The sequence below is a fragment of the Chiloscyllium plagiosum genome, unplaced genomic scaffold, assembly GCF_037043375.1.
Source record: "Chiloscyllium plagiosum isolate Xiang-an unplaced genomic scaffold, Cpla_swu_hap1 HiC_scaffold_25, whole genome shotgun sequence".
In the NCBI taxonomy this organism is placed as follows: domain Eukaryota; kingdom Metazoa; phylum Chordata; class Chondrichthyes; order Orectolobiformes; family Hemiscylliidae; genus Chiloscyllium; species Chiloscyllium plagiosum.
The window spans coordinates 26,617,129-26,639,983 of record NW_028270163.1 but is presented as its reverse complement, the minus strand read 5'-3'; the positions used below and the strand labels follow the sequence as shown (position 1 = coordinate 26,639,983).

The following is a 22,855-nucleotide window of genomic DNA, read 5'->3' as shown; positions in this document are numbered from 1 at the left end:
TATATTTGTAAAAACCCTTTGGAGTCTCCTTAATTCTATTTGCCAATGCTATCTCATGTCCCTTTTTTGCCCTCCTGATTTCCCTCTTAAGTATACCCCTACTTTCTTTATACTCTAAGGATTCACTCGATCTATCCTGTCTATACCTGACATATGCTTCCTTCTTTTTCTTAACCAAACCCTCCATTTCTTTAGTCATCCAGCATTCCCTATATGTACCAGTCTTCCCTTTCACCTTGACAGGAATATACTTTCTCTGGATTCTTGTTATTTCATTTCTGAAGGCTTCCCATTTTCCAGTCGTCCCTTTACCTGCGATCATCTGCCTCCAGTCAGCTTTCGAACGTTCTTGCCTAATACCGTCAAAATTGGCCTTTCTCCAATTTAGAACTTCAAATTTAGATCTGGTCTATCCTTTTCCATCACGATTTTAAAACTAATAGAATTATGGTTGCTGGCCCCAAAGTGCTCCCCCACTGACACCTCAGTTACCTGCCCTGCCTTACTTCCCAAGAGTAGGTCAAGTTTTGCACCTTCTCTAGTAGGTACATTGAATCAGAAAATTGTCTTGTATGCACTTAAGAAATTCCTCTCCATCTAAACCTTTAACATTATGGCAGTCCCAGTCGATATTTAGAAAGTTAAAATCCCCTACCATAACCACCCTATTATTCTTACAGATAGCTGAGATAGAACATAGAACAGTACAGCACAGAACAGGCCCTTCAGTCCACGATGTTGTGCCGACCATTAATCCTCATGTATGCACCCTCAAATTTCTGTGACCATATGCATGTCCAGCAGTCTCTTAAATGTCCCCAATGACCTTGCTTCCACAACTGCTGCTGGCAACGCATCCCATGCTCTCACAACTCTCTGTGTAAAGAACCCGCCTCTGACATCCCCTCTATACTTTCCTCCAACCAGCTTAAAACTATGACCTCTCGTGTTAGCCATTTTTGCCCTGGGAAATAGTCTCTGGCTATCGACTCTATCTATGCCTCTCATTATCTTGTATACCTTAATTAGGTCCCCTCTCCTCCTCCTTTTCTCCAATGAAAAAAGTCCGAGCTCAGTCAACCTCTCTTCATAAAATAAGCCCTCCAGTCCAGGCAGCATCCTGGTAAACCTCCTCTGAACCTCCAAAGCATCCACATCTTTCCTACAATAGGGCGACCAGAACTGGACGCAGTATTACAAGTGCGGTCTAACCAAAGTTTTATAGAGCTGCAACAAGATCTCACGACTCTTAAACTCAATCCCCCTGTTAATGAAAGCCAAAACACCATATGCTTTCTTAACAACCCTGTCCACTTGGGTGGCTATTTTAAGGGATCTATGTACCTGCACACCAAGATCGTTCTGTTCCTCCACACTGCCAAGAATCCTATCCTTAATCCTGTACTCAGCTTTCAAAATTCGACCTTCCAAAATGCATCACCTCGCATTTATCCAGGTTGAACTCCATCTGCCATCTCAGCCCATCTCTGCATCCTGTCAATGTCCCGCTGCAGCCTACAACAGCCCTCTATACTGTCAACGACACCTCCAAACTTTGTGTCGTCTGCATACTTGCTGACCCATCCTTCAATCCCCTCATCCAAGTCATTAATAAAAATTACAAACAGTAGAGGCCCAAGGACAGAGCCCTGTGGAACACCACTCACCACTGACTTCCAGGCAGAATATTTTCCTTCTACTACCACTCGCTGTCTTCTGTTGGCCAGCCAATTCTGTATCCAGACAGCTAAGTTCCCCTGTATCCCATTCCTCCTGACCTTCTGAATGAGCCTACCATGGGGAACCTTATCAAATGCCTTGCTGAAGTCCATATACACCACATCCACAGCTCGACCCTCATCAACTTTTCTAGTCACATCCTCAAAGAACTCGATAAGGTTTGTGAGGCATGACCTGCCCCTCACAAAGCCGTGTTGACTGCATTTAATCAAGCCATGCTCTTCCAGATGGTCATAAATCCTATCCCTCAGAATCCTTTCTAACACCTTGTAGACGACAGACATGAGACTTACTGGTCTGTAGTTGCCAGGGATTTCCCTATTTCCTTTCTTGAAGAGAGGAATTAAATTTGCCTCTCTCCAGTCCTCAGGTACGACTCCAGTGGAGAGCGAAGATGCAAAGATCTTCGCAAGTGGCGAAGCAATTGCATTTCTCGTTTCCCAAAGCAGCCGAGGACAAATCTGGTCCAGGCCTGGCGACTTGTCAATCTTAATGTTTGACAAAATTTTCAGCACATCTGCTTCCTCTATCTCTATCCATTCCAGCATGCACACCTGCTCTTCAAAGGTTTCATTCACTACAAAGTTGATTTATTTCGTAAAGACAGAAGCAAAAAACTCATTTAGGGCTTCCCCTGCCTCCTCAGACTCCACACATAAATTCCCTATGCCATCCCTGATCGGCCCTACTCTTTCTTTGACCATTCTCTTATTCCTCACATAAGTGTAAAATGCCTTTGTGTTCTCCCTAATCCGTTCTGCCAAGCCTTTCTCATGCCCCCTCCTGGCTCTCCTCAGACCATTTTTGAGCTCCTTCCTCGCCTGCCTGTAATCCTCTAGAGCTGAGCTTGACCCTAGCTTCCTCCACCTTATGTAAGCTACCTTTTTCCTTTTGACGAGAAGCTCCACTGCTCTCATCATCCAAGATTCCTTTATCTTACCACTTCTTGCCTGTCTCAGAGGGACATATTTATTCATCACTTGCAACAACTGTTCCTTAAAACAGTCTCCACATGTCTATAGTGCCTTTACCATGGAACAATTGCTCCTAATCCATGTTTCCTAACTCATGTCTAATCGCATCATAGTTTCCTCTTCCCCAATTAAATATCCTCCCATTTTGCCTAATTCTCTCCTTCTCCATAGCTATGTAGAATGTGAGGTAGTTGTGGTCACTATCACCAAAATGCTCTCCCACCATAAGATCTGATACCTGCCCCGGCTCGTTTCCGAGCACCAAGTCTAGAATGGCCTCTCCCTTCGTCGGCCTGTCAACGTACTGAGTTAGGAAACCCTCCTGAACACACATTACAAAAACAGCTCCATTCAAATCTTCTACTCGAAGGAGGTTCCAATCAATATTGGGAAAGTTAAAGTCACCCATTACAACAACCCTACTACGTCCACACTTTTCCAAAATCTGCCGACCTATGCTTTCTTCAATCTCCCTGCTGCTATTGGGGGACCTGTAGTAAACACCTAACGAGGTGACTGCTCCCTTGCTGTTCCTAATTTCCACCCATACTGACTCGGTAGGCAGATCTTCCTCGACAATGGAAGCTTCTGCAGCTGTGATACCCTCTCTGATTAGTAGTGCTACACCCCCTCCTCTTTTTCCCCCCCTCCCTATTCTTTTTAAATGCTCTAAACCCTGGAACATCCAGCAACCATTCCTGCCCCTGAGAAACCCATGTCTCTGTTATGGCCACAACATCATAGCACCAGGTACTGATCCATGCTCTAAGATCTCCTTACAAGTTTGCTTCTCAATTTCTCTCTGACTATTAGGGGGTCTGTAATACCAAATAATGTGATCATCCCTTTCTTATTTCTTAGCTCCACCCAAATAACTTCCCTGGATGTATTTCCGGGAATATCCTCCCTCAGCACAGTTGTAATGCTATCCCTTATCAAAAATGCCACTCCCCCTCCTCTCTTGCCTCCCTTTCTATTTTTCCTGTAGGATTTGTATCCTGAAACATTAAGCTGCCAGTCCTGCCCATCCTGAGCCATGTTTCTGTAATTGTTATGCTATCCCAGTCCCGTTTTCCTACCCATGCCCTGAGTTCATCTGCTTTCCCTGTTGGGACCCTTGCATTGAAATAAATGCAGTTTAATTTATTAGTCCTACCTTGTCCCTGCCTGCCCCAACTGTTTGATTCACTTTTGTTCTCAACTGCACTAGTCTCAGATTGATCTCTTTCCTCACTATCTCCCTGGGTCCCACCCTCCCCAACCTTACTAGTTTAAATCCTCCCAAGCAGTTCTAGCAAATTTCCCTGCCACTATATTATACCCCTTCCAATTTAGGTGCAATCCGTCCTTCTTGTACAGGTCACTTCTACCCCAAAAGAGATTCCAATGATCCAAAAATGTGAATTCTTCTCCCATACACCAGCTCCTCAGCCATGCATTCATCTGCTCTATCCTCCTATTCCTGCCCTCACTAGTCGTAGCACAGGTAGTAGTCCAGATATTACTACCCTTGAGGACCTCCTTTTTAAATTTCTGCCTAACTCTCCCATCAGAATCTGAACCTTTTCCCTTCCTATGTTGTTGGTTCCAATGTGGACAATGACGTCTTGCTGGCCCCTCTCCCCTGTGAGAACATTCTGCACCCTCTCTGAGACATCCTTGATCCTGGCACCAGGGAAACATCACACCATTCTGCTTTTTCTCTGCTGGCCACAGAAACGTCGGTCTGTGCCTCGGACTACAAAATCTCCTTACACAATTGATCTCTTGGAAGCCAACGTACCCCTCGTTGCATTAGAGCCAGTCTCAATACCAGAAACTTGGCTGTTCGTGTTACATTCCCCTGAGAATCCATCACCCCCTACATTTTCCAAAACAGTATACCTGTTTGAAATGGGTATATCCACAAAAAACTCCTGCACTAGCTGCCTACCTCTCTTACCCTTCCTGGAGTTAACCCATCTATGTGAATGTATCTGAGACTTTCCCCCCTTCCTATAACTGTCATCCATTACATACTGTTGCTGTTGCAAATTCCTCATCACTTCTATCTGTCTCTCCAACCGATCCACTCGATCTGATAAAATTTGCATCCAACAGTATTTATGGCAGATATAATCCGCAGTAACCCTTAAACTCTCTTTAAACTCCCACATCTGACAAGAAGTACATATCATTGCAAAGGCCATTTTTGCTCCTTCACAATCTACAGACCCTCTTATTCCTCTACAAAACACTGCACCTGGTTAAATTAATAACTATGGCTTATATTTTAAGTTTAATCAAGAGACTTATCTCCAAAAACATATAATCAAGAAAGAACCCACTGTACTCACTAATACAGCCTTTCTCTTGGACAGACTTAAAACAACAATTAACTTATCTGATTCTGTGTTGTTAACTTCCCCCAAACCGGTTCCTCCAAGATTAGTTGTGAAATTCACTGTTTGTTAATTTTCCCAGATTAACTCCGATGTCCAGCGACACATGAATTCAAAAACAGCAAAGGCCGCAACTGTGCAGGTTCTCTCTCTCTCTCTCTCTCCTCCACTGTCCTCTTATTTTCTTAGAGCTTATTCCTCTCTGCTAGTGACCAGTTCATTTTCACTAAGGCATCATCAGCCTTTTAGTTCCTCACTCAAAATAGTCATTATACAAGGGTGACCTTGAAAATACAAGAAAATATCCAGTCAACACACACACACCTAATTGGTATTGGTTTATTGCAAAGAGAGGCATAAACGTAGGGTGATATTTGTTCCTCCTCCTTCTCCCACTTCCCCACACCCCCTTCCTGAGAACAGTCTCTTGGTGGAGACTGGTTTGCTGAGCTGGGATCAGAAATCAACCATGACACAGTTTTCTCTGTATGGTCCTGAGTCACACCATGGAATGTATTTGGCACAATATCAACGGGACAGCTTCAACATTAAAAAAAACATATAATATTTTTCAACAAAATCTATTACAGAGGACAAGCACATTGTCCTCCCATATTTGAGACTTAAATTCAGACCTCCTTGAGAACAATGACATGAAAATCCCATTTCTCTGCCAACTATGAAGGCTCCTGAGTAAATTAAACTTATTCAGCTTTCACTAGATAACCCATAATAGGGCACAAGTTATAGTGCACTCAATGCGGCTATGATAGTGGGAATCAAAAAGTGCTATTTGTGTAGCAGGCAAAACATTGGATGGTAATTATAGAGAGAACCTTTTGGACCATCAAGCCTTCCCTACCTATTTAATTAACCATGGCATCAAAGGATTTAGTCATACATTCTCAGACTATTCCCAAACCTTTAATAAACCCTCCTCCATGTACATTTTTCATTTATTTCCTTACTTCAGCTTTGCCTTTTTGCACAATTATCATTGTTATGATCTAACATGTTGGGAACAGGTATTTTCTGAATTCGCATCCAACTACCTTGAATCAGAATCTTAGATCTAAGGCTGCTTGTTCTTGATTCTTTGACTAGAGGAAAATCATTCACTAGCTGTATTCAATGACCTTAAAGCAATCTCACTTAAAATTCTCATCCTCAGAGGATATAACTCAAGATGATTCAATTTCATATTAGAGTCAAGTTGGTCTATTGCAGAGATCATCTGAGTGAATTCGCTTTCTCCGAGATTAGTTGATCCTGTAACATTAGACACTCAAAATTGAACACAATTGTTCAAATGAGACATGGTCAGAGTTCTATGTAATTGGAGCAGTACTGAATTATATTGTTGGCTGGATTCAGACCCAGCATAGATATCCCTCACCTGTGTATCAATGTGAATATCAAAACTAAAGGGCAAAGTATCACCAAAATGGATATAAGACCATTTATACAGCATGGAAGTAATCAATTAATCAAGTTGATTTTTGTTCACTTCCGTAATTGTTATGTTTCAGGTCCCTTTGGATTGCACTCAAATTTGTGCTTCAAAGAATATTTTTTTTAAATTAATACCACAACGAGTTCATATTTATTAAAAAAGGTTGTCATTGTTGCAGAATATCTGATTTCTGGACTGATTGAACAGTCTGTCAGTAAATAAAACAATATTATTGCATTTTAATTTAAATGACTTCATTTCCTCTCGATAAAGAATGTCTGACTTACTTGGATTCCCTGGTTCCACTCACCAACCAGACTCATGCATCCTTCAGACACTTGGCTTCAAGTTTCGAAAGGTCAATATACGAAACACAATTTGGAGTTGATTAATTTGAATCTGAAGATGGCGTGTAGCAAAGCAAATTCCAATTATCTTTCACCTATGTTATTTAAAACCCATTTAATCCTTTGCGCCTGTGTAATAATTGGGTGCAAAGTAAAACAACTCTATTGTGCAATTTTTAAACCAATGTAGATTTGTACAATGCGTGTAACTTTCCTCCAGAATCCTTCAAACTAAACATTTCCAGTATCTTTTGAAGTATTTTATCTTACAATAGAATGTAACCCAAAAATAAACTTTACAGAATTAACCTTGGTTGATTTATTAAAACAGAATTGTTGTATCATGTTGTTCAACAGTGAAAGACTTATAGATTATGCCTGATTCATGCTTTTCAAGTGTAAAATATGGGGTTTAATTATTTCTTAAATGTTCTTTCCATTTTATGAAAACTAGCATCAATTTTGTAATGACAGGTTCCCTGCCATAACAGGAAGCAAATGACAAGATTACAGCTGAGGAGATGATGAATCATTAAGTACCGTGTGTGTTGTTTTCTGCATTATTTGCTTTAATCCATAAACGTGGAAGGAGAATGGAGGATCTGCTGCCAGGTGGATTTTTATGAAACGTTCAAATGTCTGAGTGGCATAATTTGTTTCCTCCTGTGACAGGCTGTTTGTGGGATTAATCATGGAAAGCTTGTTAAGTATTCCTCGACTCAAAATCTGAAACATTCAGCCAGCAAGAATTAACAAATTATGAAGTATTAGGTGAGGTTTAATTAATTGAAAACGGTGATACATTTGAAAGGTTATTGCCAATTCCCATTTCTCCTTTATGCACATAACTTTATTTATTCCAAAGTGTAGACTCAATGTAAGACAACTCAATGGAGTGTTGTTATTTTTAGTTAAAGGAGTAGAAACGTGTCAACCGCTAGAAAGCGGACAACTAAAGATAACCTTGAAGTCAAACCTCTAAAGTAAATCATACCACTAGTTTTGTATATTAGCATCAGGAACATATTCTTTCAAATACAGTTGAAGATAAAAATAGATGGAAATTGAAGACTGAAGGTAGAAACACAATAGGATGAAGACGCAAAATTGGTAGCATATTTTAATCTCCATAAAGACCTTCAACTGAAGTGATTCAAACTTGCAGTTAATAGCTAAATGAGCAACACAGTATTCCACTTTATCCTTTTAAAAGATGTGGCATTGCTGGTAATGTCAGCATATGTTGCCCATCCTTAATGCCCTTGAAAAAGCAGTGGTGAGCTACCTCCAGAAACTACTTCAGGTCATCTGGTGTAGGTACACCCACAGTGCTCTTAGGAAATAAATTCCAATATTTCTGAGTCAGAGTACAGCCTGAGGGGTTCCTGCAGGTAGTGGTAATCCCATTTATCTGCTGCACTTGTCCTTCTATGTGTGGTGACTGTGGGTTTGGAAGGTACTGTTAAAGTAATTTATTATATATACTATGCTACAAACTGCTGCTACTGATGTGTGTCAGTGGTGAAAAGAGTAAATATTGAAGATGTGGGCGAGGTTCTGGTCAAGTGAGTTGCTTTGTCTGCTTGGTGTTGAGCTTCTCAAGTATTGTTGGAACCACACATCCAATTAAGTGGACAGCATTCCAAAACACTACTGATTTGGGATTTATAGATGTTGAAGAAGCTTTGGAAAGTTTCTAGCCTCAGACCTGCTCTTGTAGCCAGAATATTTATTTGGCTGGTTCAATTTAATGACATGTCAATGGAAGCACCCAGAACATTGATAGTGGGAGATTCATTGATAATAATGCCACAGGTCACAGGTCATGGTTACATTCTCCCTTTTGGAGACGGTCTTTGTCTGGCACTTGTGTGACCTGATTGTTACATGTTATTTATCAGTTCAAGCCAATGTTTCACAGGTCTTGCTACATACGCACATGCTGCTTTCATATTTGAGAATGTATTTGAAAACTTGTACTATAACAAATGACTAAAAACCACTAAACCTTTTCCAAAGGCAACTTATACTTTAAAGCCTAGGAACATTCCTATTATTATTCCACTATAGGACGGCCCAGTCTAGGCTGATGTTTGAGAATAATTGGGCCCCGACTATTCTGAGAATTGGCAGTCCATAAAAGTTGTTTGGTGATCCCAGTATTTAACTGACAGCTGAATGCACAAAATAGAAGATGAGATCGGTCAGTGAATCCCTCTCTGCCACTCAGTAGAATCACGACTTACCTTCTACTATATTTTCTTACTTTTAACCCAGATACCCAAATTTTGCAGCAGGACTTCTTTACATTTGTAATTTAGTCAACCATCAGAAAGATCTATTGTACCACTTGTAGAGAAGGTAGTTTGATTGTTAGTTGTTTGCTGGATCTGGCGATGAATCTTTATTGAGTCTTGAAATGTATCTTCATTTGAAGACAGATTTCATTTCCTTATCCAATGCATAATTTTATCCTTACTGTGCTGTTTATCAAACTCTGGAGATGATCTTGGTTATCATTTTCATTTTAGGAATCTATAGAGATTTTAGCTAGCCCCAATTTAAGGATAGTGAGTAAGTCATACTAACACTGAAAATAGCACAGTATTTTTGTTTTAGAACACTTGTGTGCTGGTTCATTTTCATCTCAAATAATTGTGCTTCACTAAGTATTTGCATGTTGCTGAATTTTTCAGTGTTTCTACTAAGCAGTTACATTTTTGACAGGGTAACAACTATTTATGCTGCCAGTGGGAAGAAATGAAGTTTAGATTACTGTATGTGTTTAATAAACTATCACATATATTGCAAAAACATTTGGTTTCCATGACATCTCACTTTTATAAATAATTACTTAATCTGCTTTTTACAACTGTTAAAAGTTAAATTCTTACAACCAATTAAAACATTTGTTATGTTTGTTTTCAGTTTTAAATGGTAACCCATCTTGATTCTGGAATCAATCTTGGATATATTTCCATTTAACTAGACAAGGTGGCTTCTCGAAATTCTTACTTTACTTTTTTTCACAAATAACTGAGAGTTTACACTAAAAAGAGAAAGTATTTTGAGGAGCTATATTTTCTTGCTATTAAGTGTTTTCTAACTGCTGGAGTCTTTCCATGACTACTCAAAGTAATAATTACAAAACTAAGCAAATAAATTAATCTTTTAAACCTGATGCTTGATTTGAACTCAAATCAAAGTAGTGAAATTGAAGCTAAATATTCAGAATCAACAAACCTAATTTCTTGAATAAATTTTCTCTTCGAAGAAAATACAATCGAGGAAATTGAAATTTTCTTACCTGCCTAATGTTTGGTTGAATTCAACACAAATGTATTTAGAATAAGTGATGTTTAATACTTCAAGTTCGGCATGAAAGAATCTCTGAATAAAGAGTTCAATGAATATCATCAAAAGAAAGAGGTCTATCATCAAAAGCATTTCATTTTGCACTCATCAGGACAGATGCAAAAATGTATCAAATTTAAAAAATGGTACCAATATATAACCACATGTAAAAAGGTTGGATGCCAAATTAATTCAGTTGGTTAAAACATTCAATATGTGTGGATGTCGGGTAACTGGGGCATTTTAGCAACAGATGAAACCAGTAGGTTAGGAGTTAAAAGCTCTTCAAATGCCATTGTGTATCCAATGGAGTTGTTGATGATCAAGTTATTAATATCTTTAAAGATTTTAAGGAGGGCATTTCTTACTTTGCTAAATTTCAGATGAAAATCTTTTCTGGTGCTTTAAAATATCTGATATGAAATTAATAAGTCAGCTTCTACCTGGGTCTTAGTAGACTAGAGTCCAGCCCCTTACTCTCATGTAACTACAAATTATTCTCCATAGGTTGAACTTGTCATGGAAGTGTAGATTATTAACTTATCCAACAGGTGTGCTTTGGATGTCACATTGAAGAAATTCTGTTCCAGAGTTATCTGAGCTAGAAATGCTTGGGCACCAAAGTGGAATTGTTCCTTTCCTTGAAATGAATATCACTTCTGTCTATCCTCCATCTACAAAGCACAAGTCAGGAATGTGATGGAATACTCATTTACCTGGATGGGTGCAGCTCCAAAAACACACAAGTAGTTTGACACCATCCAGGACAAAACAGTCTGTTGACTGGCCTCACATCCACTTCTTCCACCACCAACACTCAGTCACAGCAATGTGCACTGCAGAAATTCACCAAGGCTCCTTAGACAGCAGCTTCCAAACCCACAACTACTTCCATCTAGAAGGATAAGGGCATCAGATCCATGGGAACGCCACCATTTGCAAATTCCCCTCCCCGCCACTTACCATCCTGACTTGATTTGCTCCCTTACAGCATTGTGGTTCTACCTTAAGCAGCAGCTCAAGAAGGCAACTAACCACCAACTTTTCATTGGCAACTAGAGACTGTCTATAAATGTTGGCCTAGGCAGCGATGTCCACATCCCATGAATGAGTTTTTAAAAATTTAATGCCAAACTCAAAGAGACAGCAACTACACTGCTGCTGTCATTCTTAAATATAGAAACTATGTAACTGCCTGGATAGATTATTCTGATGTTAGTCTTGTATAGACAGAATTAGGGAAAGAGAACAGTATGAAGGGGCCACTACCTATTTATTATCATGTGGTAAATGGAGAGTTAAATACTTTTCAATAAAGAACATAATTGCTCAGGCTGTTGGCAGGACTGTTTGAAAAGATTTATTTAACATGGGTTTGTTTCATATAGGAAAACTTGAATTAATTAAGTAGAGCGTCAAACATTAGACACTAAACACTCATTAATTATTCTCAGATTCATTCAGCAAATCTACTCTGGCACAAACACTGACAGAGGTCAAATATGGCACTTGTTGCAGGAACTGATCCTGACCTGAAGGCTTCACAATAGATTTGGAATGACAACCTGATGTCATTTTTAATGAATAAACATCTGAAAGGTGACCACACTTAATTTGAAAAAGCAAATACCTGATACTCTGATTAAAGAATTGAAATAGCTTAATAGAAGTCCAAAATGTGGTTCTAACAGCAATATACTACCAGATAATACTCAGCCAGTTAACACTTTCAACAAACTCATGAATATCAATTGAACAGCAATGTTAAATGTCATGTTTCGCTGTCATATCATAATTGCATAAAGACATTTGGTGTTTATATAATTTGACAGTGACACTCAGCATTATAACATTAATAAAAAAAAACTTTAAATAGAAACTAGTTCAGGAACACAGTTAAAGCTCTATGACCATGGATCCAAGCCAATTTTCAATAGTGTAATACTTCCTCCATATTTGGTTTTCAATCTAACTTAAAAATCAATGTTTTTGAGTGTATAACTGATTTACTTGTTTTTGTTTTTGGCAGTTTATTTCTAGGAGTTGTTCTTCAAGGCCCCAATCAGTCTATGATAAAGAAGGATCTTCAATGGCATGGGCAGGGTCACAACTGAATGACACTGTGATGGCATATCTTGTACCCCACTCTACCTTTTCCACGTAATGAAGATTTTCTGAACCAGATGTGAAGAAAGAAACGCGACCTGCAGCATGAAAAGATGCAACAATTAACTCAGATAAAGTTGTAAGACATGTGTTTACATTTAAAACCACACTGAAAATACTGCTGCTATCTTCATCATTCAAACATCAATATATCCAGAAAATGTCAGGTTTTATTTTACAAAGTACTACTGGAGAATACATGTCACCTTGAACTATTTAACTACAGGTGAAAATATGTTTAACGGTTTGATTGTTTCCGAAGACACATATCCAAAGAAGGCTGAAAATTGAAAACCTCTCAAAGATTACATTCTTTTGACTGTGGTTTAGTTCATATTAACTAGCGTCCGATTGTGTCTGCTTGAACAAAACCACAGCCACATACCAATAACAATACAGAAAAGTTATATCAAATTAAAATGACTGAAATCATTACAACAGCCGCGCATAGAGAGGACTAGAGTTGCACTGATGCTAAATAATTATATAGAATAAGGACAATAGGTAAGTAACTTGCCCCTCCGTTATCTTCAGAGGAAGACAAGAAACTATATTGCTTACCAGTGGTTTGACCACAGAAAACTGTAGTACACATTTAAAATGTGGTAAAATAATGCAACAGTTATAACAAATATTGGTATTTCAATGCAAAGGACTGTTGTGCTACCTACAGACATCATGGGTATTGGAGAATATCAACTCAGCAAGGGGTCAAGTTCGGAAACTTCAACCCCTATTGAATGCAGTGCTAGCCTTGGTTCAGTGGCAGCACTTAGGCAGAAGGCCGTGGTTCAAACTGAAAGCCACAGCTGGAGACATAATCCGAGATAGCACGCTGGTGAAGTACTAAAGAAACACTGCTCCACTAATGAGATGGTTAACCAACCTTCCCCCACAGTCAGCACATCCTCACCTTCACTTTCCCAGCTAAATGATAAAAGATCCCACGCCATGAGTTAAAGAGATGGAGAGTTCTCCAAGTGACCTTGCCAATATTTATTATCCAACAAACATCACTGAAAAAACCATGAATACATGGTGAAATACCCTATTTCTGGATGTTGATCTGTATTGAACACAGATTGGATTCTACCTTTCCCTGCATTAAAGCAGGTACACTCCACTTGTCATTAGTTCCAAAGTGTCATGATATTCCTCTCCAATGCACAGTTCAATCTAGTAACTGTAGAGATATCTTCAATGCAAAGTCATTGTAGTTTCATGAATGTGACCTCAGCGTTTTTAGTCAGTACAAATTATAGAAGTATCAATAGATGAATATAGGATATTGAATACCACTTTGTGCTGCATTTTGTCATTAAGTGGTTTGAAAGCTTAAACATTGCATTCTGCACCTCACAACAACAGTTTTGTCGTATAGCATGCATACACCCTCAAAATGCACTAAGGACTGTGCCTATTTTACAAACAGCTACTTTCTTTTTTCTTCAGTCAGTCATGTTAAGAGCTTGCAGATGATGTTTTATGCCTAATACTTTTAAAGATAACAGAAGATTAGAACAATAAAAAATAAACTGGCCAGTCCTGGAATTTATAACAATAATCTCACTTCTGATGTGAACAATTAACAGAAAACTGGCAGTACAAGTGCTGTTTACTTTAAATAACCTTTGGAACAAGGGATTTCTTAAATTTCAATGAATTTATATTTAACATACTCATGTAATTTTTCAAGTTATATCTAGTCTACTATACAGAGATAAAGGCATATTAAATTTTAATAAAAGTTGACACTTTAACAGATATAATATGAATTAATATTAGCAGGACTAGAGTTCAAATCTCCAAAACTCTTGTACATATTTTTAGTCAGTAAAAGAAGTACCGACTTTATAAAGTTACATGAATGTAGACCAAATGCAGGGTTATTCAAAGCACAAAATGGAGTATGAAGCAAAGTTAATGAACAGTGACCTTTAATTCTAGAAGTAAATGTAATCCATAGTATAAAACTTCATAACAATATTATTATGCATTGTGATTGAAACAGTGTCTCGGCAAGGTACCTGTTCTTGACAAAAAAGTTAATTTGATTTTATTTTGAACAGTTGAACTGCTGAACAGAGAGGCAGCTGCTCAAATGGATCTTCTCCTAATTCTTTAAACTCTTAATTTAATTTTGTTTTGTCATTGGAAATTAGTAACAATCTGAAATATTCAAGGTTTTCAATTGTGATGTTGATAAAGGTAGATTTTCAAAGTAAAACAGCTAAAGTCTAAACGTATATTTTGACCCATCTCCTGGATATAACTTTGAATTGAAAGTTAGGAAATGATCAAACTATTCATCTCCTGTCTTAATTCCATCATTATGGAAAGTCTACACATTATCAACCCTGCTGAGCCTCCATCAAACAGTGTCAATTGCCAGGTTTATGCACTTTATTCTGCAGACTTAAAGATATACTCCATGCGTTTTGAGAATAAAATACATTCCAGAGTACAAAACAGGCTCAGCGCAGTTTGTTTACTGAGGTGAATATGCAAAAGGTTTTATTGTTACACTGCCACGTTTCTTACTTATTCCTTCAAACTCTGATAGGACGAGGAATGGCTTGGCTTTTTTATTCATTTCATGTTATGTGGAAATGGCACAATGTAGTCTGGGGATACTGGTGTCAACAAATTTAACTTATTTTCCTAAAGTCATTTTAGGAAAACGAGGTGTAAACATTTCTGATGAATAATCTTAACTGCTTTGTGTTACTTCTGTGCTTGTATTGATCATGGGCCCTGAGTAGAATTTACAAGTGTTGTTGAAAAAAGTCTTGAGCAATGTACGCACGAACTATTCATGCTGTTTATCATGTGTAAGTACTTATAGAATGTTGACCTAATACTAGAAAATCATCACAAATGCATACAGCAAAGCAGTCAGTCACCCAATATTCAATGTGCTCTTTATGTCTGATTAAAAGCTACCTCCATTTCTCATGCATTCTTCAGGCAATGACTAACTATTCCTTTCAGAAAAGGTTTTCTTACACCAGATTTCTCCCGGTCAAGACCAAACCATTTCAATTCCTCTGTAAAATATTGCCTTTTTTTAAAATCACATTTGTACATACTTGTGAAGAAATGAGCAAGTGAGTAGATTAAATGATCTCCATGTTATCAATTCTTCCACCAAGAGAAGTACATAAAAATTGTCCCTGCTGACAACAATAGCATTTTTCTCACTTCAATGTGTCAAAGTTAAAGTACTCATTGGATTATAAGTTATGGATCTAAAGCTACATTCTACTACTGTTAATGCAAATTGCACAACATCTTTAAACAATGATCTCATTCGACGTAACAGCACTGTTCACCTCCATCAACAGTGACCTGGCAAAGGAAACACTTACCACACTTTTAGAACAGACCATCACACACACACCAACTACCATCAATCACATTACCAACGAAAACATCATGAAGCTAGTGGACCTGTGCCTCACCACCCACTTCACCTTCAACAACATAGTCTACAAACAAACCAACGGCACACCCATGGGATCTCCGCTATCAGGATTCGCAGCAGAAGCAGTAATGCAAAGACTAGAACAAACAGCCCTACCAACCATCACACCAAAAATCTGGGTTCGCTACGTAGATGACACCTTTGTCATCACAAAATGAAACAAGATAGAAGAGACATTTCACATAATCAACAACACCTTCACAGGCATAAAGTTCACCAAGGAGGAAGAAATCGACAACAAACTCGCATTCCTGGACGTCACAGTCGAAAGAAAGGACAACGGAGAACTACAAACCTGTGGATACAGAAGACCTACAAACACTGACCAAATACTTATCTACACCAGCAACCATCCCAACACACACAAACAAAGCTGTATCAGAACACTATTCCAACAAGCCACCACACACTGCAGCACAGACAAACTTCGGAAAACAGAGGAGAACCACCTATAAAAAGTATTCAAGAAGAACGGATACTCAAAAAATACAGTCCGCAGATTCCTCAAGAACAAACCACGACAAGCAGACCAAACACAGCCAGAAACCCTAACCACCTTACCATACATCAAAGAAGTTTCAGAAATGACAGCCAGACTACTAAGATCCCCTCGGAATCTTAGTAGCATACAAACCCACCAACACTCTCAAACAGAAACTAACAAATTTAAAAGACCCATGGACAAAACCAACGTCAACTACAAAATTCCATGCAAGGACTGCCACAAACACTACGTAGGACAAACAGGAAGAAAGTTAGCCACCAAGATACACGAACACCAGCTAGCCACAAAAAGACACGACCCTCTCTCTCTCATAGCCCTACACACGGATGAAAAAAACCACCATTTCGACTGGGACAACACATCTATCCTGGGACAGGCTAAGCAAAGACATGCCAGAGAATTCCTAGAGGCCTGGCACTCCAACCACAACACCATAAACAAACACATAGATCTAGAAACTATCTATCAACCCCTCAGAAAACGAATAGGAAATGACATCACCACAAACCCCAGGAACCCCCATCCAGGAGAAAGATATAAATAGAAAGCAGGAGACAACAGCTTCACTTCACTTGGAGGTCGCCACTGATAACTTTACCTAGCCAGGTCATGAAACGTCTGGATATCAAACCCACAGCTCAGCGAGCAAACCTACACCCTAAATCTTTAAACAGTAATGGCTTATTGTCCAGTTGCCACCTCTTTTTTTTTCAATTTTTCTTGAATATTTGAAAAAAATTTATGAATTTTGGAAAGAGGTTAGAATAACTAGTCAGAGCTTGGGTCAGGCCATCCTGTAATCAAGGGGCTTTGACAGGAATTAAACTGAAAACTTACAAAACATCACATTTTTAAAGATTGATTTCTGAGCTCATAACCTTGTCCTCCAGAAAATTCTGAGCTCATTTATGGAAGAAATTGGAACACAATAAAATACAGTTCTTGCCAACAACAATGAAGAGGAAAAGATCCATGGATACATCAAAAGTCTGTTAAAGACACAGGCATCCCATACAATTAATTCCTCATTTTGGTAAAATATCTGAAGATTAAGAATACTTGGCAAATTAAACACCAAATGCTTACAGAAAACTCAGTTCCTTTAAAATACTTTTTTCAAAGGAATGGAAAATCTTATGAATTTATTTTTGTCCTTTTAAAAATTAAATGATCTCAAGTAATCAAGTATAATCTCCAACATTGTAATATAGTAACATTGTAATATAGTTAAAATCTTGAATCTGTGCCCATTTACCTTTACTTACCATCATCATAGACTTAGGAAGATACATATCAATTTTTCATTGCAGTTTATCAGATATCCTCTCACTGCCACCTAGTGTTACCACTCTATTAGGTTTACTGATCAATACTGATTTTCAGAGTCAAGGATTATATAAGTACAATTTAAATAGGAAAAAATATTATATAGAACAGTTCAAATATTTATATATATGATTGATCTTGCAGTATCGTATTGTGGTTACAAACATCACTAACAATAATAGAACATCAAGATTTTAAAGAAACCATGATTCTCTGTTCTTTTTGTACAAAGCATCATAAAATTGTTCAGTTCAAAAGGAAGTCATTTTTGCATTGGATCTTTTCATTTGGTTGCTCTTTCCCTACATCTTGCAATGCTTTTTTCTTTAAGTATTTATTCAATTCCCTTATGAAGGGTGATTTGTTTTAAACAATAAAATTACCAAATAAAGCAATTGATGTCAGCATTTCACCAAGTGCACCAATTTATTTTGTATCATTACACCTTGGCTATGGGAAGTCCTGGTTATTTTCTTTAACCGGGCAAAGAAAATAATTTGATTTGCACACAGCTCCTGAACAATTATGTTTGAAATTTAGCGAGATTTGCATTTGTTAGTGGCAAACTGTTTTGCAGTAAAATTTAGAGAGCACATTTGGTGATTTGAAGCAGTGCTCAGAATTTTAAACATTTTCGCTGCTTCCTTGGGTGACCAGGTATGGAAGTGAAAAATGAAATTTGTTGGCTTGTTTGTTTCCTGGGCTGCAACTCTACAGAAACCGCCAGCCTTTTGAAGAAAATGAAGAAACTGGAATCTAAACATGTTTATATTGGATGTTTTCTAAAAGTGAAATGGAGACCTATGAGAAGTAAATGTTTAGGTTTTGCTGTAAAAAGATGCTTGATCTCACCTGTTACAATTTTGAGTCTTGCCTGTAATATTAGCAATTGTTTGTAACATTTCTGAGTTAGCAATAAGTGCTGCATGATCATTCCTCAGCTTTTACCTGCTGGAGCATCCATATTGGTCCTAGAGGTAATTTTCATTAAACAGGGTTAACAGGCAGAGATGGGGGTGGAATTACCGTCTGAAATTCCAGTATCCCAACAACTTCACTTCAAAATAAAAACCTAAAGTGGTGAATTTCGAAATCAGTTTTGAAAATAGTAAACACAACTTTGTCGGATCAAGAATGTTTGTGCAGTTCATCCAATATGTTAATGCACCATCCGCGCAGAGTTAAGTAAAGGCACTTTAAAAAGGAAGATAATTTGCTGCCAAACTCCACAAATAAATATACAGATGCAGTTCTGTTTCATAATATTTTGCGTTAAACAGATGCATTGTGTTATACAAAACTAAAATCAGTCATAAGTGTTCTTACCATAGTTTTCAAGAGTAAAAGGAAAGAATGCACTTTCCTATGGAGTGCAGCACAAATGTTTAGTCCAGAATTCAAGTCTTCCTATTTACTAAAGAAGATATGCATCCCCCAGCAGCAGTTTAAGAAATGAAGCTTAGGGAGCCAGTCCCTTTACAGTATTTCCAATATGGTTAGAATTAATTAACTTCATTTCCATTCCCTTCTGATGTGTGAAGATAAACTTGTCACCTCACATTATGATGTTATAGAGAGGTAAATAGAAACACTAAACACCAAAAAGGTTAGTTCTCTGTTAATAAAGAAGAACCGTGGAGCAAGAATACTTCCATCCAATAAATGTACTGGAGGAAAATATGTCAGCTCCAAAGAACATGAAATCCAGAAATTATCCAATTTCAAGGAGGTTCAGAAAAATAGAACTCCTGAACCCACTTCATCTATTTCAGAAGTAGATATCTGCTCAACTCTCTGCTCAGTTCAACCTTTTCCTCCCATCTCAGAGTTAATCGGAAAAGCTAGAATAAGAACTGAAATGACTTTGGTGCAGCTAATTTCATTTCATTGTACTGGTGTTAGTAATTGTGTAACAGTAGAATGATAACTTTCTATACTTCATAAGTCTGCTCCACACTGGTATTCTGCTCCTCTCTCTAAATTGATAGAGCATCTTATAATGTTAAGGAGGGAATGCTCATGTGCCATTTACTTTATCAGTCCTCAAGTTGGCTTTATCACACAGCTGTTACAGCACAAGAGGCCACCATTTGGTCTATCATGACTGCACCAACTCTCCGAATGAGCAATTCACTCAGTGCCATTCCCCCGTTTCTCCCAAAAACCCTGACATTCTTCATTTTTAAATAAAATCCAATAATAATCTAAACGTCTCCTGGTTCAATTCCATTTGCCTCCATCACTTTCTCGGGCAGCACGTCCCATGGTAAGTAATGAGTACTGACCCTCGAGCATCTGTTAGGATTCATAGTGAAAACATAGAAAGAGCTCCAACATAGCAGCTCATGCAACATCAGCACCATGGTGGTTCAACACAACCAGGAGGACTTACACATCTGTGAATAGTCCACTCTGCTCTTTGAGTCAGTGCTGCCCTTCAATAAAGAGCGTGGTTTAACTGATTCACATCAACTCTTCATTCCAGCATATCCCCAATTATCTTTCACCCTTTTGATAATCAGGGATCTATCCACCTCTGCCTTAAAAATAATTAAATATTCTGCATCCACTATCTTTTGACAGAGAATTCCAAAGACTCTCAAACGTCTCAGAGAAGAGGCTTCCTCATCTCTGTTTTAAATGGATACCTCCTTAATTTTACACTATGACCTCCAGTTCTAGATTCCCCCACAAGAGGAAATATCCTCCCAATCCCCCTTTGAGGAGCAGGCTACTGAAAGGAGAGCAAGGGGACCATGCCTGTCCTGAAAGGGAATTTGAGATGACACTCATCTTGCGAGAAACCCTCCACTCTGCTATCCACAACTACACATGGAGCAGCAAGGACAGCAGTTCATGAGACTAACAAATCTTTATGTTTATCTCCTGTTTATTCACAACCCGTAAATCCCACTCCCACTCCCAGAAAGAGCTCCACATCCAGGTCCAATTGTAGCACCACATGAAGTAACACCTCTAAGAACAAAGACTCCAAATCCTTTTAAGAATTTTTTTTATATTCACTCGTGGAACGTGGGCATCACCAGCTGGGCCAACATTTATTACCTGTCCTTTGCCATTGAGATGGAGAATGCGCTATCAAGGTGTTCGTCCCAACCCCCCACCAGTACAGAGGCATTCACCCGAAACCCATTGAGAGTAGGCTCAGGGTCATATTCTGGTAGCATAGCACTGACATGCAGCAAGTTCCTTCACATGATGGGCGGGCCCGTCTGCCTCTCTCAGACCATAACAGTTTAAGCAAAAGGACAGGTTTGCTACTGCAACACAGCTACGTTTAAACTAAATAGCGGGGGGGAGGGGACAAACTGGATGTTTAAGAAGGAAATTGAAGGGAAAGTTAGAACAAGGAAAGTCAAGAAAGACAACTGTATCAATGAGGCAGAAAACTCAGAAAGGGATCATGCTGTAAGGTTGAGTGAAATAGGAGTTGATGGGAAGGGTGAGGGCAGTCACAAATTAAAAATACTATACATGAATGCACGAAGCATTAGAAATAAGATGGATGACCTTGAGGCTCTTTTGGAAATTGGCAGATATGATATTGTAAGGATAACTGAGACATGGCTTCAAGTGGACAGGACCTGGGAAATGAATATTCAAGGCTACATGTGCTATCGTAAGGACAGACTGACGGGCAGAGGGGGTAGGGTGGCCATGTTGGTAAGGGATGATATGCAGTCCCTTGCGCGGGGGGACCTAGAATCAGGGGAAGTAGAGACAGTGTGGATAGAGCTGAGAAATACTAAGGGTAAAAAGACCATCTTGGGAGTCATCTACAGGCCCCCAAACAGTAGTCTGGATGTCAGATGTAAGTTGAATCAGAAGCTGAAATTGGCCTGTCGCAAAGATGTTACTACAGTTGTTATGGGGATTTCAACATGCAGGTAGACTGGGAGAATCAGGATGGTACTGGACCTCAAGAAAGAGACTTTGTGGAGTGCCTCAGAGATGGATTCTTAGAACAGCTGGTGCTGGTGCTGACCAGGGAGAAGGCAATTCTGGATCTGGTATCGTGTAACGAACCAGAATTGGTCAGGGACCTCGAAGTGAAGGAGCCATTGGGAAGTAGTGACCATAATACAATAAGCTTCAATCTGCAATTTGAGAGGGAGAGGGTGCAATCGGAAGTGACAATATTTCTTTGAATAAAGGAAATATGGAGCTATGATGGAGGAGCTGGCCAAAGTTCAATGGTGCAATACCTTAGCAGGGATGACCGTGGAGGAACAATGGCGGATATTTCTGTGTATAATGCAGAAATTGCAGGATCAGTTCATTCCAAACAGGAAGAAAGATCCCAGGAGGAGGCATGGGTGGCCATGGCTGACGAGGGAAGTTAAGAAACATATAAAGTTAAAAGAGAAAAAGTATAACATAGCAAAGATAAGTGGGAAAACGGAGGACTGGGAAGCTTTTAAAGAACAACAGGGGATTACTAAGAAGGAAATACGCAGAGAAAAAATGAGGTACGAAGGTAAACTGGCCAATAATATAAAGAAGGATAGTAAAAGCTTTTTTAAGTATGTGAAAGGCAAAAAAATGGTTAAGACTAAAATTGGGCCCTTGAAGTCAGAAACAGGGGAATATATTACGGGGAAACAAAGAAATGGCAGAAGAATTAAATTGGTACTTCAGATCTGTGTTCACTGGGGAAGACACAAGCAATCTCCCTGAGGTAACAGTGGCTGAAGGACCTGAACTGAAGGGAATTTATATTTGCCAGGAATTGGTGTTGGAGAGACTGTTAGGTCTGAAGGTTGATAAGTCCCCGGAGCCTGATGGTCTACATCCCAGGGTACTGAAGGAGGTGGCTCGAGAAATCGTGGATGCGTTGGTGATTATTTTCCAGAGTTCGATAGATTCGGGATCAGTTCCTGCGGATTGGAGGGTGGCTAATATTATACCACTTTTTAAGAAAGGTGGGAGAGAGAAAGCATGAAATTATAGACCAGTTAGTCTGACGTCAATGGTGGGAAAGACGCTGGAGTCAGTTATAAAGGATGAAATTACGGCACATCTGGATAGCAGTAACAGGATAGGTCAGAGTCAGCATGGATTTATGAAGGGGAAATCATGCTTGACTAATCTTCTGGAATGTTTT

General features: G+C 38.8%; 1 protein-coding gene across 1 annotated transcript in view; it reads right to left on the bottom strand.

Annotated features, from left to right (window-relative positions):
- Positions 1-9,667: 9,667 nt before the first annotated feature.
- ogfod3 (2-oxoglutarate and iron dependent oxygenase domain containing 3) overlaps positions 9,668-22,855 on the bottom strand; it is a 145,292-nt gene continuing 132,104 nt past the window's right edge. The window contains exon 9 of the mRNA XM_043714605.2: positions 9,668-12,453. Within this exon, the coding sequence (XP_043570540.1) occupies positions 12,317-12,453 (137 nt within the window). The 3' untranslated portion in view covers positions 9,668-12,316. The remainder of the gene's footprint in view (positions 12,454-22,855) is intronic.